The sequence below is a fragment of the Lathyrus oleraceus genome, chromosome 2 (assembly GCF_024323335.1).
Source record: "Lathyrus oleraceus cultivar Zhongwan6 chromosome 2, CAAS_Psat_ZW6_1.0, whole genome shotgun sequence".
NCBI lineage: Eukaryota > Viridiplantae > Streptophyta > Magnoliopsida > Fabales > Fabaceae > Lathyrus > Lathyrus oleraceus.
The window spans coordinates 20,139,869-20,167,522 of record NC_066580.1 but is presented as its reverse complement, the minus strand read 5'-3'; the positions used below and the strand labels follow the sequence as shown (position 1 = coordinate 20,167,522).

The following is a 27,654-nucleotide window of genomic DNA, read 5'->3' as shown; positions in this document are numbered from 1 at the left end:
ATTCGTCAATCAACAATGATGAAGGTTGAACCACTATAACACAATAAGGTTGATCAGTGTTGAATATCTTCATTCGTCAATCAACAATGATGAACATGTAAGGTTGATCGGTGTTGAATATCTTCATTCGTCAATCAACAATGATGAACAGGTGAAATTAAAACATACACAGTTGACATGTTTTTGTTTGTGTACAATTGATATATTTAATTTATATTACCGAATTGTTGGTAAAGTTAATATACTTACATTTGATTTAATGAAATCTGACTCATTCTTAAAATTCATTTTGACAGCTCTAACTAAAATATAAGTCGAACTCCCTAACTCTAGGTTCAAGACACTACTTGAATCGAGTCAATGCTAATAGAAACGATAAATCAAATTTTTGAATGTTGTCCAAATTTCATACACTCTAAACCAATCTTTAGAAATTCCATACTCTAAAACAATTTTTGAAAAATAAATCATATATCATTAATCTACTATAACAAGAAAACCAAAAACAGAACTTTTTTCGAGTTGGTGACTTTGTTTGAGCATTATTAAATCATATGTCTCAAAAATCTGGTAAAAAATAGTCTTCATTCGAAGTAGCATATCACATCTACCAAATTTGAGTAAAACGTCAATACTTAAAATAAATTTGTGACAAGTATTCTTAATACTAAAATGGAAAGCTAGAGTGTAAACTAGAATATAAGTAAAATCAAAATGGAGGTGCTGCCTTCATGAACTGATATAGCTTCTCAGAATTTTCCAAATCAGCTTGAACCTCCGGAATTTTATCTTCAACGGCTTTAACCTTGATGTGATCGTCTACAAGGCAATGGAAAATGGATTTAACTTCTTTATTCAATGAAGTGATCTTATCTTTCTCTTGATCTTGAATCTCAGCAATACTCTCCCTGTCACCTTGTAGTTTTTCAAGTTTGGCTTTAAGATCAGCAATCTCACCATCAAGAGAGTTGAGTTGGGTTTGATGGTTTGTGAATGAAGTCTGCGAGGTCAATATTTTCTCTCTTGTCTTCTTCAATGCTTCATTGTGTTTGTCAGTGCTCTTCTTAGCCGAGTCTTGCTTTTTTTTCAAATATTCCATTTTTTCAAATACCCTCACAAGGTTCTTGAGAAGGTTTTTAACAGCACCGACTTGTTCTAATTGGTGAGAGGAAAAGAGGTCGGCATAGGCGTCAATTTTTTCCATGACTAAGTTGAAGTCAATTTCAGGAGTGAGACCTTTTTTAAAATTTTCAACTAAATCTTCTTTGAAGACAATATCACTCAATTCCTGAAGAAGTTGCTCAGGTAGTGAGAGTGAAACTTGTTGTCCTTGGACAGAATGCTGAGATTGTATTGAAATGGTAATCCCTTCTGATAAAACTCTGTCAATTGCAGCAATGACATTTTCATCTATCATAGCATTCATTTCTTCAGTTATAATGTTCTTGTTTTGCTTCTTCAATGATTCTTCATATTCAGATTCTTTCGGTGAGGGAGAAAAAGATAACTGAAAATAAAAATAAAAATGCTCAATTTGAGCCAAACCTAGAAAAAACCTCAAAAAGAAATTACCTGAAGATTGTGCACATATTTCAAATATGAAGGCACGTCAGGATTACGGATATGTTTCCCGTTATCCATTGCAGAAGCTTTCTGAAAGCATATGATATCACCATTTCCGAACTGCATTCATGGAAGAAAAATAATCAATAGGAAAACCAATGATACAGTAACTTAGTGTGCACCAACTTTTTATGCACTATACCTCGCTTTCTAGAAATGTAAGATTCTTGTCAACAGGCTCACACATGACCTTTGGTTCAAACTTAATTTCCTGCACAGCAATAGGCACAATTAACTCAGTAACCACTACTTGATTAAAGTCGTTGGTAGGGAGCAGACGATGGAGAACATGAATATACCATTAGAAAATGCTCTTTCCCTTCTGTTAAGTTATATGCAAAAATGACTAACTTTCATAGAACACGGTGTATTTTATTTTCCATCACGCAAGCTTAGGTACTAAACAACTAAAACCATGACCACCTGACCCAAACTTAATAACAAAGCATATGGCTTCTGAATATGCAAGGATGCACTACAACAATTATAAATTTTTATGAAGTTGTAGGATAAATTATACATTTGACAACACAAACCAACCTCATAAAGTTCAATCTCTTCATCAGGATCATAACCAGCCAATTTATTCAACCTTGTTAAGATTTCTGATGGCTTATCAGATGGGTTCACAAAAAGCCTTCCAGCATACCTGCCATAAAAGGGAAATATATTTGGTGTCAACTAAGGTCCACCTTTTACCCCAACATATGTTGAAATCACAAAAGAAATTATCCAGTACTTTAGCTCCTCTTTTTCTGGATCATATAACTTGAAAAAAAGTAATATATCATCGTCTCTCTTCTTGAGTGGTGCAATGGGGCGTAAATCCTAAACAATAATGTAGTTTGTCAACAGGACTATGCTTGAATGATTTGTTTCATTCCATCGAAATGATATACAACTTCATAATATAAATCTTACCAGCCCCCGCTCCACCTCCAAGAACAATTTTAGTTCTGCTCCTTTAACCTTTTTAAGTTGTCTCAATTGTCCAACCTGCAGTTTTTGAATCAGAACGAAGAAAATAAATGAACTTCAGATCATAGAGACACTGGTGTGCTGCACAGCACAGACAATGAATCTCCAAAAAAACTAAATACCCCTTGCAATCATTACAAAAAAAAAAATGAGATCCAAAACAATTCATCCGGAACCCACTTGCATATGTTGCATATACGTTATGAAATTTGAAGAAATAAAAAGGTGATGGCAAAGATGGGGGAAAGATAAATAAAGCTAACAGGGGTATAAGTAACTGTTGAACTGGCCCAAAAACTGAAATCTAATGCAAACAGCCATAGCGAACAATATACTAGCAGGTCGATATAAAATGTCATGAATAGATTCAACAGAAACCATAAATGAGGGGGAAAAGAGGCAGAGTATTTTCACAACACCAACATTTGCCTAAAATCCAGCAATCATAATTGAGAAAGTCATAAAATAAGAAGCCCGAAGCTTCATGAGATCTCAAGAATTTACCTGTCCAGCTTCCTCAATTTGTGTCAATGCGCGAAATGGACGATATGTATGGTTTTTACGCTTTACCCATAACCAAAAGCGCTGGAATTGAGCTGGTATGCCAAGCTCTTTAGCAACCTCTTCCTACATAAACCTTACCAGCCCACGCTCCACCTCCAAAAACAATTTTAATTCTGTTTCCTTAACATATGTTACCTCTCTCAATTGTCCAACCTGTAGTATGAATCAGAACGGAAAAAAAATGGACTTTGGATCATAGAGACACTGGCGTGTTGCATATACATATGAAATTTGAAGAAATAAAAAAGGTGGCAAAGATGGGGGAAAAAAGATAAATAAGGTTAACACCGATATAAGTAACTGTTAAACTGGCCCAAAAATTGAAGTCTAATGCAATCAGTCACGGCAAACATTATACTAGCAAGTCGATATAAAATTTCATGAACAGATTCAACAGAAAACATAAATGAAGGGAAAAGAGGCAGACTATTTTCAGACAAAACCAACATTTGCCTAAAAGCTAGTACTCAGAATTGAGAAAGTCATAAAATAAGAAGCTTGAAGGGGTATATGAGCAAAATAATATTGAAAAGCTTCATGAGATCTCAAGAATTTACCGGTCCAGCTTCCTCAATTTGTGTCAATGGGCGAAATGGACGATATGTATGGTTTTTACGCTTTACCCACAGCCAAAAGCGCTGGAATTGAGCTGGTATGCCAAGCTCTTTAGCAACCTCTTCCTACATATCAGAATTATAGCAATCAATCATACAAATTAAAAGCAGAGATTCATAGGATTTTTTTTTCCTCCTTCCAACTATTAGAGTAGTTAGTCTGTTAGACTTAAGTTCGGCTTGTTATGCTGAGCTGGCATTAGTTTGTTATGCTTAGCTGTAAACAGCTCAGTTAGTTATGCTTAGCTGTCACTAGTATAGCATCCTATATATACATCAGTCCATATGTAACTAGATCTTTGATAAGTTCATTTAATACAAACAGAGATAACTCATCTTCTATGCATTCTTTATCATTCTCTAATATGGTATCATGAGCTTGTGATCCATCACAGCCATGTCTTCTTCCGCTACCAATGCTTCGCCATCGTAGCCAGAAAACAATTCTCCGGTGAGTTGCACCACTTCTTCACAAAACGCAGCATCTTCGTCACTGAAGAATGCATTCAAAACATTTGTGCAACAAATCAGCATCAAGCTTGATAACAACAACTTTCTTTCATGGAAGCAACAAGTTGAAGGTATCATTCGTATCCACAAACTGCATCGTCATCTTGTGAATCCGGTGATTCCTCCCAGGTACATCTCAACTGAAGATCGTGCTTCTGATTCCGAAAATCCAGCATATCTGCTATGGCATCAAGAAGATTCGTTACTCTTCACTTGGCTTCTAACTACACTCTCTGAATCCGTACTTCCACGCGTCGTCAAATGCGTGACTGAAAATTGTCATTCATCTTTTCCGAAGGTTTAGAACCACTGTTCATCTTTTTCGAAGGCACGACTATAAACCAACATTATCTGCTTTGGTGATTTAGAACAGTCATTCATCTTCATTGAAGCTAAAACTGTGAACCTTCCGCTGCGTTTTCTGTTCCAAGGCATCTCCAAATACTTCCTCTATTGTTTTAATGTTGTCGGGTATTTTTTTAGCTACTGATCGTTTTCCTCTGTTCCTTCTTCGTTTGCTTTCTATTATCAATGTTTTTTCTTCCTTTTAATTATTGAATTTGAAAAGATATGTTGCAATCATCTATCTGTTGTTTTATTGACCCCAACTACTTAACCTGTTCATTATGATTGTTCAGGTTCGTCCCTAGGTATAGAGATCTAAAAATGGTAGCCATTACTTTGTTCCTAAATAGAAATGGTAGCTGTTCGGTTTGGAAAGGAGAACAGTTTGTTACTTTCAAATTTCAAAGATAAACTGGTTCGAATTTGAAAATATAAGAAACAGTGCACCAAAACCATAAATAATTTCGATTCGTGGCAGATTCCTAACGATTCAGTTTGGTTTTACTAAACTGTTTTGACAGTTTGGTTCGGTCTGGTGTATTTAAAAAACTGAACCTGTAAAGAGTCCTACATGTACTTCAATCCACAAATAACAAAATTCACTTAAGAAAGTGTAATTGATGATGATACCTTGAAAATGTTAAATGATGTATCCTTTGGAACACGGAAACTCTTCACTTTGTTATAGTCTACAAGACCAAAATATATATCATTTCCAATCTGTTCTGCAAGGTCTTCATGTTGTACCACCTAAGAAATATTATATATTATCAGTATAAACGATATATATATATATATATATATATATATATATATATATATATATATATATATATATATATATATATATATATATATATAATCTGATTGAGTAATTAACAATTTTTTTGTAAAGACACAACGAATACTAATTTGTAGAGAAGCAAGCTTAGAACACCTTTATAATAGTGCACAGGTCTTCCTGCTCTTCCTTCAGCCTCTCCTGCACAAGCCCATCGGTTAAATTCTGTGCAGATTTTTCAATAACATTGCAGATGTCTTCCTGTTCTTCTTTCAACCTTTCCTGCACAAACCCATCGAGCAAATCCTGTGAAGATTTTTCAATATTAGTGCAGAGGTCTTCCTGTTCTTTCTTCAACCTCTCCTGCACAAACCCATTGGACAAATTCTGCTCAGATTTTTCAGAATAAACAAAGGATTATGTTACAAGTTAGTGGCAAACAGAGCTAGGTTTGATTAAAATTATAGGTTTAAGAGAAAAACCAAAAAGAATGACAGACATAATTTCGGTCAAGAACTATCATAAAATAAATTAGCCCTCTGAATTTGTGAAAAGTTAAATGGCTTGATTATTTTGGACCCTAAAGCACATAAGAATATCTACTTACCCTTAGATGCTCAGCAGTGTCATTTTCATAAACATCGCATATTACTAATACTTCAACTACAAGAGTATCATTCACAAGATACCCTCTTGAAGGATCAAAAAGTTCTTTGAGAGGCATGAACGACGTGAAACCCCAATCACTCTGTTGCTTGTTGAATTGGTGCTTCGAGTCTACATAGAGCAAACAAAGTTAAGAAAACAACATGGCTATGAATATAATGTTAGAGGATCTATTTCCATTTGTTTGCTGGATGCTTCTTTTATTCAACAAGTCAATAGTAACAAATCCATTCAAGACAATGAACATAATTATACCTTATCAGGGAAAGCATTAATGGTTAATCAAAAACAATATACCACGATCATGCATGCTTCTCCGAGAAAATGGCAGAGTTTTTCAAATAAAAAATCTCGTTCAGAAAATGCAAAAAACATCTTACAAGTTACAACACAAATGCATGGCAGTTCATTTTGTAACAATGGTAAGGAACAAACCGAACATGTTACATTACCTTTTCTCCAAGAAAACCCAGTATGGATTTGACTAACTACTGTCAGGCTAAACCGTGCAAATCTAGTCGAACCTTCAGGCAAACTAGAGGAATCTGCAGCATCCAAATACATGGACAAACAGTCCACATTGTTCCCTTTCGGGAAAATTAGAACACGCCTGTTCAGAGTGAAAATAGAAAAACATCAAAAATCACCGAAGATATATAAACAGGAACTAATATAACAACAACAACAAAATCAACTCCTCCAATAAAGAGCATGCTATATAGGTAAACCAAAATATACATCATATATCATATATCATGTCTACTTATATAGAAATACAAACATCACGAATTGATTCGGGGAATGTTTAAGCACAATACCATTTATAGCCTTCAACTTCAAATACATCTGAATAGATCCTTTCCGCACTCATTTGAGAAAATCTGTCAATTCTCCATGTGAATCGGAATGGCAAAGTTTTACTTTCACCCATGCTACTGCCTGCCATCCAGCCTGTGAAAACCAACAAGAAATTATGACCAGTTTGGGTTTAAGGAAAAATAATTGCTACTTGATTTACTACTTTCAAAGACTATACTAGGGTTTAGGATTTACTAATTTCAGATATTAACAAAGGAATTTTCCCTAAACCCTAAAGTTGTTAGAGTTAGTTATTGCCGGGGGAACACAATAATCAAAGTTTTAAAAAACCTTCCCCCGCGCCAAAACAATATCAGAAGGTGCCGATACCGATACGAAAGAACAAATTATACAAATTATGGTTGACTTACATCTGTACAGACAGAAATCACAAAATTCTCTAAGCTATCACTATTTAAAACCCTGAGAATAATAACTAACTCCATAAACCCTAAAGTTGTTAGAGTTAGTTATTGGCGGATCATAAGAATAACTAACTCTAACGTTCTAGAGTTAAATCTTAACAGCAAAGTTAAATAGTACCTTCTTCTTCAGCGAGCCGCGGATAAACTCGAAAGCACAAATAAGTCCATCAGTCCAAAGTTCCCTCAGTCTGCGAGTTATACTTGATATAAAAAGGAGGGTCGGCTAAACGAGCCAACCCTATAATCCCACAAAAATTATGTCAGCCATATGTCTTGATTGCCATACAGCACTCACCAATCACAGATGAGAGTGGCATATTTAGCCAACTGACCCTTTTAACTTTTACGGTAAATTATCCAGTATATTTATAATATGTCTCTATACTCTTTATACTTTAATATTCCGATGTGGGACTTCAACAAAATACAACTCAGTTTAGACGAAAGTTTTACTTTACTAGAAATTTACTTTTCTATTTTATCAACAAAATAAACATAAACATGATAACAGTAAAGACAGAAAAAAGTTACGAGGTTAAATATCTGTTATCTAGGTTCCGAAACAAGACAAGTTGTGAAGAGGATGATACTGAACCTTGTTGGAGTAACAGCCACAACCATGGCTGTTCCTTCATTGATGTTGACAACAACGAGAAGAAAACCTATATGCTTGTGTGCTTCTTCAACCACCATCAACACAGAAGACCTACGTTCTCAACTTGATCAACTTCATGCGGAAGCACACACCACAAGAACCAAAGGTACCCTTCTCTCTCTCTCCTCCACTTCAATTCCTTTATCTATATTAATTCCTTTATGATTTTCATTTATTGGACCTTTGATAGAACCCTACCCAGTGAGGAAATGCTTCGTTGTTGTTTCTGACTATATAGCACCGACATCTCTGAAATAGAATGTGTGAGTGAAGTGCGGTGTCCGAAACTGACACAGATACTTTTAATACTTTTGATTACGCTTTCATTTTTTCATTTTATCAAAATTGTTACCGGGGTGTCTGTGCTTCATAGGTTTTTGACCTTTTGCTAGAATGCAAGCATGTCCAAAGTAAAGCTAAGAGTTTAGTTAAAAGATATGAAAACTTATGTGTGGTGGTTAAATACAGCAAATAGTGCTAGATTGAGGCTATTGAGATTATCAGAATCAGCTGAGAAGCTTCAAAAACAAGCAGCTATAAGTATCCAGAAGGGGGATGAAGATTATGCAAGGGACACGCTTCTTCAGAGGAAACAAGTGTTGCAGGCTTTGGAAAAATCTAAAATCCGCATTGAGTTGCTTGACGAGCTTTCCGCAAAGCTAAGTGAGGTAAAGTGAATTCATCAACAAATACTATCAGATTAACATGTTTGTGTTCACACATGTTTTTGTTCATTTTTTCAGATTCATTGAATAATTGATGTATCTGGTCAGATACATAAGTTATTATTTAATGAACATGAAAATTGAATATTTGTTTATAAGAAATCTATTTGTTTTCAGGCAATATCTTTGAAAGAAAGCCAGCTAGTTGGAAATGTGACTATGAAGATTGAAGATGCGACACAAGATGATTCGAGTCCAGTTCGAATCATTGCTCCAAAGGAGGAAGTTCTAGAAGATTCTCTCAACGATGATTCTGACTCTAATAAGATGAAGTTCAACGATATTCAAGATGTGCAAATTTCTTTCGAAAGTCGAGAGAATCCACTGGACGATAAGGAGATAGATAATCTTCTGAAAACCCTTAGCACTGATGCTGGGAAAGAAAACAGCATACCCAGCAGCTTGTCGAAAATATCCTCTTACGAGGACTTCATGAAACATATAGATCAAAAGCTTAGTGAGATTGAAACTGAACTAGTTTCTGTTTTGAATGTCTCGATTTTAGTATTGGATAGTGAAGAGAGACCAAAGAATTTCAGGTGGCAACAAACAACGGAACTCCTCGAGAGCATCCATGGCATTAGAGAGAGGTATACATCATTTCAGTTCTATCACAACATAATTCCGACTGTCTCATTTGAAGATTTAGATGTGAAAATTAATTTTGATTTAGTGTTTTTTAAAATTTTCTTACAGAATCAGAAGTTCCAAGGAAGCAAAAGTGAGGATCTGATCAATTTTGCTTTGCTCGACGAAGCTTCTGCTGCCAAGTAGGAACTAACATGAGTCATAAAATAATCTGCCATACTTTTCTCGGCATCTAAAACTACTCTGTGGGAACGCGAAAGACACATTGAGATGCTTATTGTTAGTTGAGTATAATGCAAAGAAGTGTCGATGTATTGGTTCGCTCCTAGTGGCCTAGTCCTTTAAACGCGATCATCTGTTTTGTCATACAGGATCAACAAATAATCCGTTACAAAAATTGTTCCAAGTTACATCAAGAATCTAAATTTTGTGTATTCTTATTACATATAATAAGCATGACATTACATCAGCAAACAAATAGAATCAGCCCTACGAATAAAATCACGTCTTTTCAGTTTTCAAGTACTAGGAAAGTGAAGCTAGTGTTTCTATTCACTGAACATACATGTTCCTTGTGCATACGCAGATGACGGTAAATGATTGAAGAGGCTTGACTTCAGTGTTATATCACATATCCTCGTAAAGTTATGCGAGGAGTTTGATTCAACGTAGGATACTTCCCTTTGGCTTTCAAAAGAATAAAAGATGATCCAACATTAAGGTTAACTTTATGACTTGATGATGTGATCACAGGTTTTAGTTGCTGAAAGCCTGATTCTGGTTCGCCACTCACGGGACAAGTTTGCAAAATGTCCGAAGTCCTGAATATTGCCGGTCTCGTGCACTGGTCTACACTTTCATATGAGATAGTTGAACTATACAGTTTCCATGAGATCAGCTAAGGTGATCTTGCCGTAGATGCCATGGTCCAAGGAATCAAATTGTTTGCTAATTTGTAGAATGTCTATCTCAGTAATCTTCCCCATTTGCTTAAGCTTGTATATGACAAAGTCCGATTTACTGCATAAAAGTAAAAGGTTAACAAAAAAGAAGCTGGTATATGGGATAAAACTCGAAAAATATAAACAAATTTCAGCTACACAGAATATGTTCAGGTTATATAATGTTACTAACATTGAGGCATACCTGATTGATCCATCATTATCAAGATCTGCAGCTGCTAAATCCGACAAAGTTATCTTCTTTTCAAGAACCCTTTTCGCCATCTCGCGGCTTCTCTTTTGCAGACTATAATCAGTGAGGTACAAAAACGCCCTCGCAACTGCCAACGTGCTTACCAAAAGCCACAGAATCGCGAAACATCTTCCAGCTAATGTTTTGAAAGAAAAATCTCCATAACCAACCGTTGTGACAGAAGTAATCGAAAGATAAAAACTGTCAGCCCAATTCAGATCCTCTACAAAATGTGCTGTAATCGTTCCAATAGCAATGCAGACAATAACAACAATCGAAGCAACACAAACTTTCATTCTTATCCTCATTCTTCCTTTCTCTTCATCAACCATGTAAGTCGTCAGAATTTTCTTGTATCTATTCTCATCCATCATGCTCAATAAAAACGCCTCGTGTGTATCACAAATGTATACTACTAACTCATTAAGCATAAAACCGATGAATCCAAAACCAACCAAAATGAAACAACATGTAAACATCTTCGCAAATATGGTATCTGGAACGATATCTCCGTATCCAATAGTGGACAGAGTTACCACTGCAAAATACACAGCATCTACAGGTCTAAATGTAGTAGTTCCCTTAAAACTCCCACTTATCATGTACATCGTTACACCAACAGCCACATAGAATAAAACAATAATGAAACACAGCCTCACAAGTAAAGCCGATGATTTATACGCAGGTCTGTTTTCAAATGGCTCATGAAAATCTACCTTCATGTCAGTGAATAAAATGGACGGAGCAGAACGAGAGCGGTGAATGATCTTCGTTTTCGCGATGCTCAAGTTGGCTATGAGGTTAATAAAAGAAGGGTGTTTGGATTCATTGATGATATGAGAACCTGATTGAAGCAGTGACGGGGAAGGAGCAGGATCATGGAAAGATTGTTCCTTGAGTAATGGTATACTTGGTGAATGTGTTTCTCCATTAGTGAGAAGAGGCTCTTGCATTGTGCATTGGTTAGATGTGAAATGGAGACAAATGGTAGCAAGGTATAGCATCATAGTTTCCTTCAACTACAAGTCAAACTAGAGGAAAGGTGGTTATATATATATATCCACAACAAAATTGCCCCTTTAAGCCACAAGTCAAAGTAGATAAAACTGTTAGATATTATAAATGACAATGCTAACACATGTTCTAAGAGTACTAGTTAAGCAACGTTGTTTTATTTCAAAAGTAGAACTTCATGCTCATTCTTATTCTGATAAATGAAGTAGTAAAATAAAAGAAAATAAATATGAGTTGAATTTCAAGACACTCATTTAATTTACTTGAGAAAGTATTGGTACACCTACCAAAATGGTCCACTATGTAATCACTTGTTAAAACACTAGACCAAGCATACACAATGTGTTGGAATGTATTAACATGTCAAACATCTAAGGATTGAACAATTTTGAAATCATGAGGCGACGATTCACACCGTTTGGTGACCTAACAGCTGCAGTTTGAGGAACATCCTTGTGAGGCACCGTTTTCCTTACTTGCGCGTGAGTTTCCGCTTCGTGTTGGAACATCCTAACCAGCTCTTGAAGCTCTAGTTTTCTCACTGTAACATTTTCTTCAACAATGGGTTTTTTCAGCCCAAGATAAAGCAATCCAATTCCAATTAGAACTGCTCCCAACACAACTAACACTACGGAGAAAAGAACAAACGCGTACGGAGTTGCAGCAGATCCAGGTATTCCATCCACATTTATGCCGAATAGTCCAGTGATGATGGAAAGGACTAGACCACAACCACCAAACACTCCTAAGTTATGTGTAACCGTGAGGCTTTTGTCCTAAATTAAGAAGCAAGAGTGTGAGTCCAAACCAAAACCTATCTATGTCTAAAGATGGAACGAAAATTATCAGTAGAGATTATAAAACCTGCAACCATGCACGGACTGCGCTTTGCATTACATCTTGGATTGTGAACAGACGACCTCGAACTGCTTCTTGCTCCCCAATCATTTGTCTTGTACTCTTCATTACTCCGGCCAGTAATGATCTTGTTACATTTCCTTTCAACTGTTGAAGAAGTTCAAACACGATTTCCTCTCGTGCATGGAGCGACCATTTCACTCTTATAACCTACTAGGTCATTCAAGAGATAAAAGAACATGTGAGAAATTCCAACGATTTCCTCTCGGGCATGAAGTTTTTTGTAAGATTCTCAACGAGTACAGTATTAGTCATTTTGTGGTGTGGAAATTTACCTGGGTTGATAATCGTCTAATTTCCTGGTTCAATATTATAGTGAATAAATGCAAATCCTCTTGGTTTCTCCTAACAAGAAGGAAAAGAACATTGTATGTCCAAGTTATAAACAAAAAGGGATCAAATGATGAAATGAACACCTATGTTACACTCGTGTTATTGTGTTTAATGGTCGAAATCGCATTCAATCACCTGTTCATAAACATCAATTCAACTTCATCAGCAGCCCCAAAGATGTGTTTACGAAACAGCCTGTGATGTTATATACATTAGTAGCAAATAAAAAATGAAAGTGCAACTCAAAAAGTGGTCCAAATTCCATACTAAGTATGATTTAAGATCACAGTAGAATGCTTACCTATCATCCCATCTTGCAAGACGACAAGCTAGGTGTGCTACAACTTCGTGAATGCTGCGTGGAATGTTAGCTCCACCACCAGCCAGAAGTTCCTGAGAAACACAATTGAAGGTAACTAAGGATATAGATAAAGAATCATGCTTTCGGCAAAATAATTGTCTTGAACTCTGAGTAAGTTGGAGGGGCTAACTAACCTGAACTTCTAAAATACCTAAAATATTGATGTTTGACGCAGAGCCCTTAACATGCAAAGCTGTGACCAGAAAGTTCTGTGCCTGCCATGCTCGTAATACAATGGGAATGTCATCTTCTTCAGCAAATGGATCGCCCGCAGACTGCCCTAGAAGTTCAAATAGCAATCCGCCAGCGACTCGAACAGGAACCTATCAAAACGATGATCGACAGTTGAAATTCTTTTATACGAAAAGATTTACCGAATTTCACTGTAATGTATAACAACTAGTTTATTTACCTCATACAGAAGGTGTTTCATCCGATCGCTTATTAACCTGCTTTCATCGCGCAAGGCAATGCTAATAGCAGGATGTAACCACTGAGAGCTAGCAAGCCATGTAGTAACATATTGATGAGCAGCATCCAAATGACACCACCAGATTGGACCCACCGGCCTTTCCCAGTAAGGAGTTGCTACATCCGCAACAGGAACATCACTTTCATCATCGGTGAAATCACGCACCTGAGATGCCCAGCTAGCATCACTATGCACAGCCTGGACAAGTTCGGAAACTCTAGCCCAACCAATTGGTTTCCAGTAACTTCTTGAAAGACCCTCTCTACCAAAACAGTCATTTTTATCGAATTCATCACAATCCAATCCTCCAGACAATTCCTCTACCGGAAAACATGATTCGTGAAAGCCGTTTCCACTAGAACTTACTTTCAATGGATTAACTTGATTGCCTTGAAAATCTTTTTTCTTGGCCACCTCCCTAACTGCTGCTGAAGAATGAGTCTTCCGCGAGCCGCGGATAAACTCGAAAGCACAAATAAGTCCATCAGTCCAAAGTTCCCTCGTCTGCGAGTTAGCCTTGGAAGAGCAACATACTTTATGATTCACCTGCTCTTTCTGTTGATTACCATGTGAAGATGAATAATCTTCATTCACACTTTGTATATCATTCTCTAGCAAAGGAACCAAAGCCTCAACTACCATTGAAGCTCAATCACTAATCAACCAAAACACCATAAAATCAATGTACCATCACCAAGAAACAAACAATGTATAATATAACCTGTAAAGCACGGTCACTCACTAAACACAACACCGACACTGACAAATTGTCACCGGTAATCACAAGTCCGACACACTTGTTTTCAGAGGTGTTCATTACACACAAATAACAAATTAGTAAATAATCATTTAGTCCCTAATTATATGATGCACTTTCTATATTTGTAATTTCTTCATAAAATCTCAGGAAACACAAATTTGTATGTATTGAAAAGAGTGTAAAATGATAACATTTCTCAAATATAATGATTTCTATGGCGAGAATGAATATCAATGAATGAAAGAATCATAAGGTTGAAGGTTTACCTTTCAATTTGGAAAAGGACGAGGAGAACCGAAAAGGAACTACGGTGGCGCACACGTAGTAATGCCAAACTAATATATTGTGCTACAAATTATTATTGAGATCAGTGCTTCAAAAAAATTGACCAAAGTTTTAAAATTTAAGATAAAGTTAAAATGACAAAAATAGGTTATAAAAAATTGTTTTAAATGGGGAGTTTTTAATTGAATTTACTTAGATAACATTTTTTTTCATACTTAGAGAATATTTATATTTATAGATTATTTATTAGAGTCGTCCTCACTTTTATTAATTGAGCTATTTTTCATTGGTGCACATTTAACATTAATATTTTAAATTATAAAATAAATAAACAAATAGACCAATTTTGTTAAGAATTTTGATCCGAAAATATATGATCTGAATATATGCTTATAAATTTGGTCAATTCTCACATTGCAATTCGGTTTTGTAAGGATGAGTTAGGTTTAATCACATTTCTTACCATGGTATTAAAATCTGGTTTAAGCTCTCATTTTGATCTATATAAAGTTTATGATCCAGTGGATCACCTGCTATCGGATCACTCATTATTTATTTTCACGTTTTAGATGTTCAATCCTAAACGTGAGGGGGTGTTAAGAGTCTCACATTAGATAATATATGATCTGGACATCGGACAATATATGATCTATACATATATTTATAAGTGAAGACAATGTTTAACCCTACAAACAAGTTTTATAAGATTGAATTCGACTCATCATTTTTTAACGGTTTGATCAAGATCCGATGGCTCAAGTCATCCTGACAGTGTGACTGGAATTCGTGTTGGTTTAATTGCATCCAAATTTAAAACCTGACATTTAGTACTTTCTGATCTTATAGTTAAGATATCTGATGTAACACTTATAATCATATCCATCAAGTGTTCCCACCTTTGATAAGTGTTAAACAGAAATGGAACTATGAATTAAAAGTTAAAGGTTATGTGTGGAACAGGGTCCTCTGTTCATGCCATTGAGAAACTGGACCCAATAATTTTACACCATATATTTTTAAAGCAGGTTATGATACACTTGGAAGTTGAAATAAGCATCTATATAATATGGTGAAGATAGTGTAGGTAGGTATGTAGCTAACAATGGAATGGAAATAGTAATAATTATTTTACCATGAGATATCTGCTGGGGAAGGCAATTGATATGAGGCAAAGTTAGTAGGAGTTAGGAAGAATAATGCAAAAAACTGCAATTTATGGTGTGGTTGGTATAACTTAACTTCATCCTAAAATTGTGATCATTCTTTTCTGCTCCTATAATATTTATTCTCATAATGCAACTACTTAAACCTTCAATATTGTAACAGGAAAGATCGATTTACTCTTTGTTACTACTCTTTTATTCAAAAGCTATCTTATGTTTGGTGAAATGGAACACAAGCAAGAGCAAGACAGTGGTAACCAGAACAATATGTCTGGTAATGGTATTGATGTTAGTCTTATATCTCCTAAAGTTCCAAAATCGGTTTCGCCAGTTTCTTCTGCGGCCGAGGGGGAAACATTAAAGCGGCCTCGTGGCCGGCCGGCTGGATCGAAAAACAAGCCAAAGCCGCCGATTATTGTCACGAGAGATAGTGCTAATGCACTGAAAGCTCATGCGATGGAAGTGAGTTCCGGGTGTGATGTGAATGAGAGCTTGTTGAACTTTGCAAGGAGAAAGCAACGCGGTCTTTGTATACTTAATGGCACTGGTTGTGTAACGAATGTAACATTGCGCCAACCAGCTTCTTCTGGTGCAATTGTTACCCTTCATGGTCGATTTGAGATTCTCTCGTTGTTGGGGTCGATTCTTCCCCCGCCCGCACCCCCGGGAATCACTGGCTTGACGATTTACTTAGCAGGTGCTCAAGGACAAGTTGTTGGAGGTGCTGTAGTCGGTGCTTTGATTGCTTCAGGACCTGTTGTCATCATGGCTGCATCGTTCATGCATGCTACTTTCGATCGTCTGCCGCTGGAAGACGATGAACTTGCTGCTGCAATGCAGAATCAGCATTACCAAAATGGGCGCGCACAACATCATCTTGATATCTCTGACTTATATGCAATGCCGCAGAACCTCCTCATGAATAGTGCAATGCCTCCTGAGATATACTCTTGGGCGCCAGGGCGAAACTTGTCAAAAACCTGAAACTTAGGATAGCTATAATGTCACTGTATTCTTGTACAAGCAAGGGTATAAGCAGGTTGACATTGCTAAACAAGATCATGTGCTTATTCTGTTGTATTACTATTATCAATTGATTTAACAAATTAATAAGTGCTATGATTTGAAAAAACTTAAAAGGTCTATTTTTTAGTTAGATTGGATATCATATATGCAGTATTTGGTGTTAGAAAGCCAAAACAAAACATGCATGCAGCACAGAGTCAGACATTCCTTCTTACTAGGCCATTTGTTAAGCATCCATATTATAGAGAAATGAGTAAAATATAAAACATCATTTATAAATAAGCAAAACCTACATTCAAGTTTTCGCAATTTGTCTTCAAAGTAACACATACTTTAACAGTAAGATAATAATGAAATAGAATTATCTTTTTCAGTCATCAGTGAGAACGGCATCAAATCCAAATAACAAGATGAACTTTCTTTTTCTTTGCAAATCTATAAGTTCTGGTAAATCCAAATGCTTCTAAGTAACTGTATTAACATGTGAATTGGATATTTAGGTTGTGTGATTCTAATCTATTATAAATCTTCTCTATACTATATCTATTACTTCTATTTACAGATTGATGTTTCATAATCTCACCGATAATCAATCTTGAAATGCAAAACTGGGGTCATTCAGTAAGTGGTAGATCTCTTGGGTCTTATGATGCAGCCTTCCCCCAGCTAGAAACTCATGAACTTCTCCATATAATTCAATTGAACTGCACCCTGGTTCTTTCTCTGTCGAGTTTTCCTTCATCAAAAGCCTTTGCTTCATTGCCTCTTCGAATTTGTTGGATGCAGCATGAACATTAGACATGAGTACATAACCACTCGCATCATTTGGATTTAACTCATAAACTCTTTGTGCAGCCCGTTTTGCAATATGTACATTCCCATGCTTCCTGCAAGACGAGAGCAAAGATCCCCATATAATGGCATCTGGTTCTATAGGCATAGCATTTATAAGTTCCTCTGCTTCTTCTAGGAGTCCGGCTTGACCTAGCACATCAACCATGCAAGTGTAGTGTTTTATAGATGGTTCAATTTTATAACTATTCATCATCAATTCAAAATAGTCCTTTCCTTTGTCAACTGCTCCTAAATGTTTACAAGCGGTTAAAACACCAATGAAACTTACAGAATCCGGCTTCAATAGCTTTGAAGATTCAAGCTTAGAGAACAACTCAGTTGATTCTCTTTCACGACCATTCATGGCTAACCCAATTATAATAGAATTCCAACATGATAACCCTCTCCTATGGCATTTCTCAAACACTTCAACAGCATTATCAATAGACCCACACTTGCAGTACATGTCAATTATTGCTGTGACAACAATAACATTCAACTCAAAATGATTCCTTTTTATATAATCATGAACCCATTTCCCATGTTGAAGTGCTCCCAAGTGAGCACAAGCATTTAACAAGCTAACCATTGTAAACTCACTTGGTTCAATCCCCTCCTCTTGCATGTTATAGAAAAGATCTAATGCCTCCATTAACTTCCTGTTCCTAACATATCCACTAATCATAGAATTCCAAGTAACTGAAGTTCTTCTTGTAGACATAGTATCAAAAAGCTTCCTAGATTCATCAATCTCACCACACTTAGCATAACCCATAATCATTGAATTGAAAGCCACAACATCATCAAGTTCAGCTCTTTCATCAAAACCTCTTTTAGCTTCAGCCAAAAGTCCACTATTAGCATACATATGAATGATAGTATTATGAATAAATTGGTCTTTCTGAAGACCCAATTTCACAACCATACCATGAAGCTGAGATCCATGATGAGCATCACCCAATTGAGCATATGCTTTGAAAACAGAAGGGTAAGTCAAATGTTGAGGCTGAATTTCAGAATACAACATGTCAACAAAAAGTGATATAGCAAACTGTGGGGTTGAGGTTCTTGAAAAGGCTCTTATAATGGTGTTCCAAGAATAAAGATTTGGGTTAGGCATTCTGGTGAACAGTTTGTAGGCATAGTTAATGTTGCCAGATGGAGATGCACAGAAGGAGAGGACACGTGTGGAAGCAATTGAGTTATGAGTAATGCCGGTTTTGATGATGTGGGGGTATATTTGGTGGAAGTCTTTGATGGTGGTGGAGGGGTTTTGAAGCATGGTGAGACATGGGTGGTCAGAGAGAAATTTGGATATTGAAGGTGGTGGTGATTGAGAAAGGGCAGAACAATGAGGTAACATTGTTTTTGTGGTACTTGGTTGGAAAACAGTGAAGAGCTAACATGAGGAATCTGTAAGTATAAGTGTCATTGACTAATTGCGTTATCTGCACCCCCACTTTCTGTGGTGGATAATGGAAAACTTTACGCGGCTGCTTTTTTAAAATCTTGGTGTGGGTTATACTTGTATTTTCTTTTCCTGCTACATGTTTCAATAAGAGGATAATTATAGATACAACTTTTAAGGTTCGTTTGATTGTTTTTTTTTTTTAAGAAAAAAGAGGTAATATTTTAAATAAAAAGTGTCAGGTTCAATATTTTAGATGGGATGAGAGAAGATCAGAATCTCTCTTAGAATAATTTTTCATTCTTTTGAATTGGATTTTTTTTTTAGAAGAGGGGAAGGGAAGGAAAGGAAGAGATACAAACATATAAGTTAATATATTGACGAAATTAACCTCAATTTTTATAAAAAAAATATATAATTTATCCTTAAAATATTGAAAGATTAGGTTTTCTATAAAATTTCTCTTCTTCTTTTTTAATATTTGTAGGTGTTTAATTGGCTGCATTATATGGTAAAACACTAGCTGGATTCTAATGTCTTGACTGATGTCATGACATGGTGTGTAAGTGTGACTGCATGGTAGGTTAGAATATCTTACTGTACTCTGATGTCTTGACTGATGTCATGACACACTTGAGAAGTTACTGCAGGATTAGCTAATACAGGATTTAGTGAATGTCAAACTGGATGTTGTGACATTCATCCCTGTCAGCAGATACTGAGGAATAGAACAGTTGGTGTTCTGTTAGAGCTCAGTATTCATTTGCAGTCTGGTTATCAAGGAAATACCAGACCTGGCATAAGACCTACTGTATGAATGTCAAACTGGATGTTATGACATTCATCATGGACAGTATATACTGAATAATAGACAGAGTGGGGTTCTGCTACACTTCAGTATGTTTCTTAGTTTGTTCTCCAAGAGGATAACAGAACTGACTTAAGGCTAAATGTGTAAATGTCAAATTGGATGCGTTGACATGTATTAATGTAAGCTGTTACTATAGAATGGACAGTTTGGTCCTGTACAGTTCAGCAAACTTGTACAGTCTGTTTTCAGGAAAAACAGACTTAGCATATGGTCCTTGATGTCAAGCTGAATGTTGTAACATTCATTCCTGACAGCATATGCTAGATTGTAGGTTGTTTAGTTTTTCTGTTTCAGCATTTTTCTCAGGCTAAAATCCAGGAAACCAACAACCAAGCTACAATTAAGGAACCTAACAAATAGCCTATTTGTTAGCACACTAATATGTGGAAATTAGTTAGAATCCTATGTGGCATTATTTGTGGAGGTCTTGAGATATTTTAGGAACTAAATATGGAGATATTTTAGGAACTAAATATGGAGATATTTTAGGAACTAAAAGATTGAAGACCTTGTTTGTAGCAGAAAGTTTCTGCTGATGTTGTAACAGCAAAGGAGAAGTTTGCTGCGATTTCTGAAGGCCCAAATCCACTTGGGTGATTAGGTTATAAATAGCATATTGTAACCTAGTTTTTGTAAGCCTCCTAGAATGAAAATTTAGGGGTGTGTGTGAGGTAAACCTCCCAACCTGTGGGATGGTTACCATGTGTTTCTCAGTGTTCAAAGCTGAGAGTATTTGTAACTCAAAGCCTGTAGGCAAGAGTGATTATGTTCTTGAACAAAGCTGTGAAGCAAGTTCAAGCTGTTTTCTCAGTGTTCAAAGCTGAGAGTATTTGTAACTCAAAGCCTGTAGGCAAGAGTGATTATGTTCTTGAACGAAGCTGTGAAGCAAGTTCAAGTTGTTTAGCATTACATTGTAATTGTGGTGATAGGAATGGAAACTGGAGGTTTCTATCTAGGAGTTCCTAGGTATAAATTGCATTGGGTAGGGATTAAGTGATAAGTTGTAAACGGGTGAGTTTAGCTTTGAATTGATACTACTAATAGTGGATCTTCTTCCTGGCTTGGTATGCCCCCAGACGTAGGTGATGTTGCACCGAACTGGGTTAACAATTACTTGTGTTTTTACCTTCTGCATGTTATAATTGTGTCTGTTGTAAAATAAGGTAAACCTGTAATGCTGTAGCAGATGATCAATGTTGAGACATCATGCTGATAACTGTGCAGGCTCAACAGAAGTAAGTGCTATGTTTGATCTCTGCTGTGCCTTTGTACCAGATGGACAGAACTGGGTGTTCTTCCATTCTATGGTGATACATTAGCAGATGTCGTGACATCTGTGAATGTATGCATATCAGTACTAGGTTTTAATTTGTATAACTGTCTTGTTGTATTAGTAACAATGTTAGATCAGATGTCATTACTTGGAGTAGAACATCTAAACTCTGACTACACCAGAATTTCAAATGGTATCAGAGCAGGCATCCTGTTCTGTTTCTGGATGAGATCCATGGGTGATACTTTCTGGTATCTTGCAAGAAGTTATGTTAGTACTGATGTTGGAACCTGTAGAAGGTTCTGTGGTTTCCCTGAATGGTCCCTTGAAGTAGGTGGATGGACTATTCATGACAGGAACTGTGTGCACCTGCCTCTGGAGATTGGCAATTGGCCCTTGTGTGGGACAAATGTGCAAGTGTTGAATCATATTCAAACTTGGTATGCTTTTAGAGGCTGATCTGATGAAGTGTGTGTTCATTGGTTGAGTTGTATTATGATTTCCGCTGCATAATACCTGGCAAAACTCAAACTCTGATGTAGTTTCCCCTCATGTGGATGAAAGGCTGCTGTAGTCAAGACTTCATCATAACCTCTGAAGATGTCAAAGATACTTGAGTCCCCTCCAGTCCACTCATCATGATGTTCTCACGTCAGGATGGTAAGAATCACCTGATCACTGATTCTTTTACACTCTTGGGTAGTGTATATGAAGACCTTGAAGACTTTCAAGGAGGGTTTGTTCCAAGGAGGTGGAACCAATGTTCTATGTGATGTTAGAACATGTTGTTCAACAAGTATGCAGCTGCTGGTTGAAGGACAGATGTTTTTAGGTGTCAAACAAAGGGATACTCTTGTTTGGAACCTACTCCTGACCTGGAAGAGGAGACATCTGTGTGTGCTCAGTTGACAAGGGCAGGGTCAACCGGGTGTGTGCTCAAGAAGGTCACTCATAGAAGTCTGATCTCTAGAAGTGGAGCTGGTTGAGGTGTGACATTGTGCAATTTCCTGCTGGTTGTCTTACTCCTGTAGATTGATCAGGGTGGGATAGTTATTCCCTGAAGTACTATGTATTGGTGGAAGACAAGTCCCCTGAATGTTAGAAGTCAATATTGGGGTAACCTGATTACTATATCATTTAAGAGGATTGGAACCATGAATCTTGTTGTTCAAACACCACATTCAGAAGTGGCAGTTCTTTCTAGGAGTGAGAATATGAAGATTCAAAGGTTGGTTGAGGTAGTATGCTCTGGCAATGCATATCTACTATTGACTGGTGTTGTGTTTCACTAGTACTTATGGTCAGCTGAAGTCTGATTGGTGTGATTGGAGTATGTATAGGTATAACTCATAGAGTTAGGTGCCACTGGTAGGGATGGTGTATGTCATGTCTGTACAATGCATGGATATTGGTGTGAAGTTTCCATGATTGTTAATTTGAGGGGGAGTTTTGGTTAACCTCCTCACGTTTGGTCAGCCTAGGGTCTGGTTGGCTGTTGACCTGTGTCACATGGGTTCTGGTTATTGTGTGACACATTTGCAAGGAAGGATTCATCTCTCTCATTCCTAAGGGTGAATCTAATCTGGAAAGATTCTCAAATCTGTTGAGGTGCTTGCAAGCAAAAGATGCTGACACAAGAAGAGTATTTTCAAAATATTCTTTTGATGGAAGTATCTGAAAGGATAATTGGGAAAGGATTTAAGATCAATGTCTACTTGTGCCAAGTACAAGTATTTAATTGATTATCCTTGGAGCTCAAGATAACTGATGTTCTTAAAGATGTTGGAACATCTCTTCTTCAAGATCCTGTGCAGAATCACAGGAAGGATAGTACATTGGTGTATGATCTATCTCTTTGGTGGCAGCGAAAGCATATGATCTCTGAAAAGGTTTCCTGGCAAGAAACTTGTTCAGCCTTGGTGTGTACAAGAAGAAGAAGACATCATAGTCTTGATGGTGGTTACTTGGATCAGTTTATTTCTGATCTAGGTAATGAAGTGCATTGGCTAATGCACACTGTGGAGTTAAGAACAAGTGGCAGCATTCTTGACATCATGGAAACAGCCTTGCCTTAGGACGTGGAATCCTTGGTATAGCTGAAGGGTTAGTTACTAACTGGTCCTTCTGAAGACTCATGCACCAGAGTGTCTGATGTCTTTGGAGAAGAAGCAGGGATTCATCAAGGTGTGAACTTGGATGACTTAACTGCAAACCTGCAGGATGGAGGTTGTTTACTCAAACTTGGTTCCACAATCAAGTCTATGAGAACATTGAACTCTTGTTCTGTGAAGGGAGGAAGCTCATTCAAGTGGCAGAAGAAGGAGCTGAATTCAACAGCTAGATGTCAAAACACAATGTTGTGACATTTGGTTCAACATCAGACTCTTAGTTGGTGAAGTGGCACATCAACTTGAGATAGAAGGGTCTACAGGGTTGTAGATTGGATACTTCAAAAAGGTCGTCCTCGTTGCAGTTCTTTGGAGTTGCTGGATAGAAAGGATGGTACATGTTCATGTCTTAGAAAAGCTAAGTTTTGTTCAACATGTAGCTTGAAGTTCAAATCTCACTTGGAAGGTCAGAATATCTTTGGGAGAAGTCTGATAAACTTGGGAAGGTCAAAAAGCAGCATTTGACCTTTTTCATATGAGGATTCATGAAGGAGGTAATTAACCAGTGGCATTTGGTCTATCTCAGAAGTGAATTCGAAGAATCAAGATAATCCACATATGGCAACTGATTATTCTTGAGGAAAGTCTGAGACAAATTACTTTTGAGCAGAAAAGTAGTAAGTTGAAGACTAAAGGAGGTGTTTTCTATTCATCTCTTGGAGCTTGTGGTAGGAGTTCTGAGCTATCTATGGAAGAGTATCTCTTGTAATGGGATGAAAATGTATATGTCCCAATGTATGTCTGGGTTCTTCTTGATCAACTCGGTGACTCAGTGATATCTGAAGACTATCAGATGGTGTGCCTTGTCTTGTTATGAAGGATGTCCCAGCCGATGTTAGAACATCTTGTGAAGTGGTCTTCTGTTCTGGTTAGAAGAGAGATTGACACAGAGTGTGAATGTGTTCAGCTAAGAGGGTTGAACAGAGGGTGTGCTCTTGAAGACATGAAGATGCGTCTTATGTTTTCCATTCATCAAGTGGTTTGGATTCTCTTTGAATCAGGAAGTATGTGAAGGTCCAACCTTGGGATGTTGGATATGATCATGTGTGATCTCCCAGTTTTAAGAGGAGAGTGGGTTGTTCATGACAGGGGGAGAAGAAGTACCCTTGTGCATTGTACATTTGTGTGTCTTACTAGTTGCATCCATAACTAGTAATTCTGATTGTTGCAAAGATTTAGGGGGAGGAGAAGTACCCTTGTGCATGTGTGTATTACTAGTAGCCATAACTAGTAATCGTTTTTGCTTCTGTTGCTGATTAAACTACTATTATGTGGTTTAAACTGCTGATAGAACAAAAAGGACAGAGTATTCACAAGATGTCATATGTGATGTCTTAACATAAGATATCTTATGTGCCTGCTGGAGTTCAAGAAAGTGTTCATGCAGGAGTGGATCAAGATGTCAGACTCAAAGTCATGGAATCTGATATGGGTGTACCTACAGTAAAGCAAAAGTGGGTGATTACTTGATCAAAGCTGTGAAGCAAGATCAAGGGGGTGCTAACTTGGTTGAAACTGTGAAGTAAAACCAAGTCTGTAAGTCTGTCAGTTGTTTTCTGTTTATGTTGTTGTCTTTGGCAACATTTTTGACAAAAAGGGGGAGTAACAGGTGATACCCCAGACAACAGATTGGTCTGTTAAAACAGACGTTCATGACAGATTCGAAGATTCCCTCCCCTGCAGCTGATGTGTGTTGAAGTTTTTATTTAACTTCTGTACCTGTGGATGTGTGCTGCAATTAGAAGTTTTTATTTAACTTCCTTGTGTATTAGCTAGGTTTATTTCCTGCTAGATGTGTGATTCCGCTGCTATGAACTCTGTTATGGGGATCAAAGTGTTTTAGCCAAAAATTTGCCAAAGGGGGAGTTTGTAGGTGTTTAATTGGCTGCATTATATGGTAAAACACTAGCTGGATTCTAATGTCTTGACTGATGTCATGACATGGTGTGTAAGTGTGACTGCATGGTAGGTTAGAATATCTTACTGTACTCTGATGTCTTGACTGATGTCATGACACACTTGAGAAGTTACTGCAGGATTAGCTAATACAGGATTTAGTGAATGTCAAACTGGATGTTGTGACATTCATCCCTGTCAGCAGATACTGAGGAATAGAACAGTTGGTGTTCTGTTAGAGCTCAGTATTCATTTGCAGTCTGGTTATCAAGGAAATACCAGACCTGGTATAAGGCCTACTGTATGAATGTCAAACTGGATGTTATGACATTCATCATGGACAGTATATACTGAATAATAGACAGAGTGGGGTTCTGCTACACTTCAGTATGTTTCTTAGTTTGTTCTCCAAGAGGATAACAGAACTGACTTAAGGCTAAATGTGTAAATGTCAAATTGGATGCGTTGACATGTATTAATGTAAGCTGTTACTATAGAATGGACAGTTTGGTCTTGTACAGTTCAGCAAACTTGTACAGTCTGTTTTCAGGAAAAACAGACTTAGCATATGGTCCTTGATGTCAAGCTGAATGTTGTAACATTCATTCCTGACAGCATATGCTAGATTGTAGGTTGTTTAGTTTTTCTGTTTTAGCATTTTTCTCAGGCTAAAATCCAGGAAACCAACAACCAAGCTACAATTAAGGAACCTAACAAATAGCCTATTTGTTAGCACACTAATATGTGGAAATTAGTTAGAATCCTATGTGGCATTATTTGTGGAGGTCTTGAGATATTTTAGGAACTAAATATGGAGATATTTTAGGAACTAAATATGGAGATATTTTAGGAACTAAATATGGAGATATTTTAGGAACTAAAAGATTGAAGACCTTGTTTGTAGCAGAAAGTTTCTGCTGATGTTGTAACAGCAAAGGAGAAGTTTGCTGCGATTTCTGAAGGCCCAAATCCACTTGGGTGATTAGGTTATAAATAGCATATTGTAACCTAGTTTTTGTAAGCCTCCTAGAATGAAAATTTAGGGGTGTGTGTGAGGTAAACCTCCCAACCTGTGGGATGGTTACCATGTGTTTCTCAGTGTTCAAAGCTGAGAGTATTTGTAACTCAAAGCCTGTAGGCAAGAGTGATTATGTTCTTGAACAAAGCTGTGAAGCAAGTTCAAGCTGTTTTCTCAGTGTTCAAAGCTGAGAGTATTTGTAACTCAAAGCCTGTAGGCAAGAGTGATTATGTTCTTGAATGAAGCTGTGAAGCAAGTTCAAGTTGTTTAGCATTACATTGTAATTGTGGTGATAGGAATGGAAACTGGAGGTTTCTATCTAGGAGTTCCTAGGTATAGATTGCATTGGATAGGGATTAAGTGATAAGTTGTAAACGGGTGAGTTTAGCTTTGAATTGATACTACTAATAGTGGATCTTCTTCCTGGCTTGGTATGCCCCCAGACGTAGGTGATGTTGCACCGAACTGGGTTAACAATTACTTGTGTTTTTACCTTCTGCATGTTATAATTGTGTCTGTTGTAAAATAAGGTAAACCTGTAATGCTGTAGCAGATGATCAATGTTGAGACATCATGCTGATAACTGTGCAGGCTCAACAGAAGTAAGTGATATGTTTGATCTCTGCTGTGCCTTTGTACCAGATGGACAGAACTGGGTGTTCTTCCATTCTATGGTGATACATTAGCAGATGTCGTGACATCTGTGAATGTATGCATATCAGTACTAGGTTTTAATTTGTATAACTGTCTTGCTGTATTAGTAACAATGTTAGATCAGATGTCATTACTTGGAGTAGAACATCTAAACTCTGACTACACCAGAATTTCAATATTGAAGTTTTTTTTGTTATTAAAAATTTACTCATCGCGTAAGCCAATCTCATATGTTACAATCATGGTTGTCTTTCCTTTTTTAACGAAACTGCATCATAAAATGGACGATGATAACGCCAAAATTGTAGCAAAAGAATATGGAGAAAAAATGTAGTTCATGGTGATTGGCGGGTGATGCATAGGATAAAACACAATAAAAGAGTTCATTATGGTCAAGGAAAATCTTTATCCAATAATGCGCTTAGAGATCCGGGGAATTTTAAAATCAAGGGGATCCACCAACTTGATGCAGTTTCCAAGAAATAACAATTTGATAAGAATGGACCCACCACAGACGCACGCCAAATGACACGAATAGAGGACCCGTACTCTAAGGCCAAGTCTCCCATTTTGGAACCACATTTGGAACCACATCTTGTTATTAGTGTACCTTCGCAGAAAACGGGCCAACTTTTAACTCCTTCTCGGTATAAAAGGGTGTGTCTAACATTGCT

At 36.9% G+C, this 27,654-nt stretch overlaps 6 protein-coding genes and 1 non-coding gene across 10 annotated transcripts; 2 read left to right on the top strand and 5 right to left on the bottom strand.

The window, feature by feature from the left end:
* Window positions 1-568: 568 nt before the first annotated feature.
* Window positions 569-7,720, bottom strand: LOC127117750 (ubiquitin C-terminal hydrolase 12). 3 transcript variants are annotated; one of them, XM_051047856.1, is made up of 13 exons: window positions 7,483-7,720; window positions 6,900-7,032; window positions 6,534-6,691; window positions 6,023-6,192; window positions 5,572-5,778; window positions 5,265-5,384; window positions 3,723-3,845; window positions 2,545-2,619; window positions 2,363-2,451; window positions 2,164-2,272; window positions 1,766-1,834; window positions 1,573-1,683; window positions 569-1,507 (listed from the first exon to the last, which is right to left on the bottom strand). In XM_051047856.1, the coding sequence occupies exons 2-13, from the start codon at window positions 7,025-7,027 to the stop codon at window positions 710-712; spliced, it is 2,157 nt and encodes a 718-aa protein (XP_050903813.1). In that variant the 5' UTR covers window positions 7,028-7,032; window positions 7,483-7,720; the 3' UTR covers window positions 569-709. The 3 variants fall into 3 exon arrangements, with proteins under 3 accessions (XP_050903813.1, XP_050903811.1, XP_050903814.1); XM_051047854.1 differs by lacking the exon at window positions 3,723-3,845 and adding an exon at window positions 3,106-3,228; XM_051047857.1 differs by lacking the exons at window positions 3,723-3,845; window positions 6,534-6,691; window positions 6,900-7,032; window positions 7,483-7,720 and adding exons at window positions 3,106-3,228; window positions 6,337-6,477.
* LOC127124745 (U11 spliceosomal RNA) lies at window positions 7,577-7,703 on the bottom strand. Its single transcript, XR_007804211.1, has one exon. It is a non-coding gene; the product is annotated as a U11 spliceosomal RNA (small nuclear RNA).
* A 155-nt stretch (window positions 7,721-7,875) lies between the features above and the next one.
* Window positions 7,876-9,757, top strand: LOC127117754 (uncharacterized). 2 transcript variants are annotated; one of them, XM_051047861.1, is made up of 4 exons: window positions 7,876-8,125; window positions 8,488-8,687; window positions 8,862-9,334; window positions 9,441-9,757. In XM_051047861.1, the coding sequence occupies exons 1-4, from the start codon at window positions 7,948-7,950 to the stop codon at window positions 9,475-9,477; spliced, it is 888 nt and encodes a 295-aa protein (XP_050903818.1). In that variant the 5' UTR covers window positions 7,876-7,947; the 3' UTR covers window positions 9,478-9,757. The 2 variants fall into 2 exon arrangements, with proteins under 2 accessions (XP_050903818.1, XP_050903819.1); XM_051047862.1 differs by lacking the exon at window positions 7,876-8,125 and adding an exon at window positions 8,215-8,282 and having other exon boundaries at window positions 8,393-8,687.
* A 228-nt stretch (window positions 9,758-9,985) lies between these two features.
* LOC127117753 (two-pore potassium channel 3) lies at window positions 9,986-11,659 on the bottom strand. Its single transcript, XM_051047860.1, has 2 exons — window positions 10,479-11,659; window positions 9,986-10,352 (listed from the first exon to the last, which is right to left on the bottom strand). The coding sequence occupies exons 1-2, from the start codon at window positions 11,531-11,533 to the stop codon at window positions 10,208-10,210; spliced, it is 1,200 nt and encodes a 399-aa protein (XP_050903817.1). The 5' UTR covers window positions 11,534-11,659; the 3' UTR covers window positions 9,986-10,207.
* A 111-nt stretch (window positions 11,660-11,770) lies between these two features.
* Window positions 11,771-14,816, bottom strand: LOC127117751 (uncharacterized). The gene is made up of 8 exons (XM_051047858.1): window positions 14,651-14,816; window positions 13,565-14,279; window positions 13,287-13,475; window positions 13,093-13,184; window positions 12,927-12,986; window positions 12,734-12,803; window positions 12,405-12,608; window positions 11,771-12,316 (listed from the first exon to the last, which is right to left on the bottom strand). Exons 2-8 carry the CDS (start codon window positions 14,264-14,266, stop codon window positions 11,912-11,914), a joined length of 1,722 nt encoding a protein of 573 aa, XP_050903815.1. The 5' UTR covers window positions 14,267-14,279; window positions 14,651-14,816; the 3' UTR covers window positions 11,771-11,911.
* Window positions 14,817-16,005: 1,189 nt separating this feature from the next.
* Window positions 16,006-19,215, bottom strand: LOC127117752 (pentatricopeptide repeat-containing protein At2g42920, chloroplastic). The gene is made up of 2 exons (XM_051047859.1): window positions 17,442-19,215; window positions 16,006-16,812 (listed from the first exon to the last, which is right to left on the bottom strand). Exon 1 carries the CDS (start codon window positions 19,053-19,055, stop codon window positions 17,448-17,450), a length of 1,608 nt encoding a protein of 535 aa, XP_050903816.1. The 5' UTR covers window positions 19,056-19,215; the 3' UTR covers window positions 16,006-16,812; window positions 17,442-17,447.
* LOC127117755 (AT-hook motif nuclear-localized protein 16) lies at window positions 16,046-17,386 on the top strand. The gene has a single exon (XM_051047863.1). The coding sequence runs from the start codon at window positions 16,046-16,048 to the stop codon at window positions 16,814-16,816; it is 771 nt and encodes a 256-aa protein (XP_050903820.1). The 3' UTR covers window positions 16,817-17,386.
* Window positions 19,216-27,654: the final 8,439 nt, after the last annotated feature.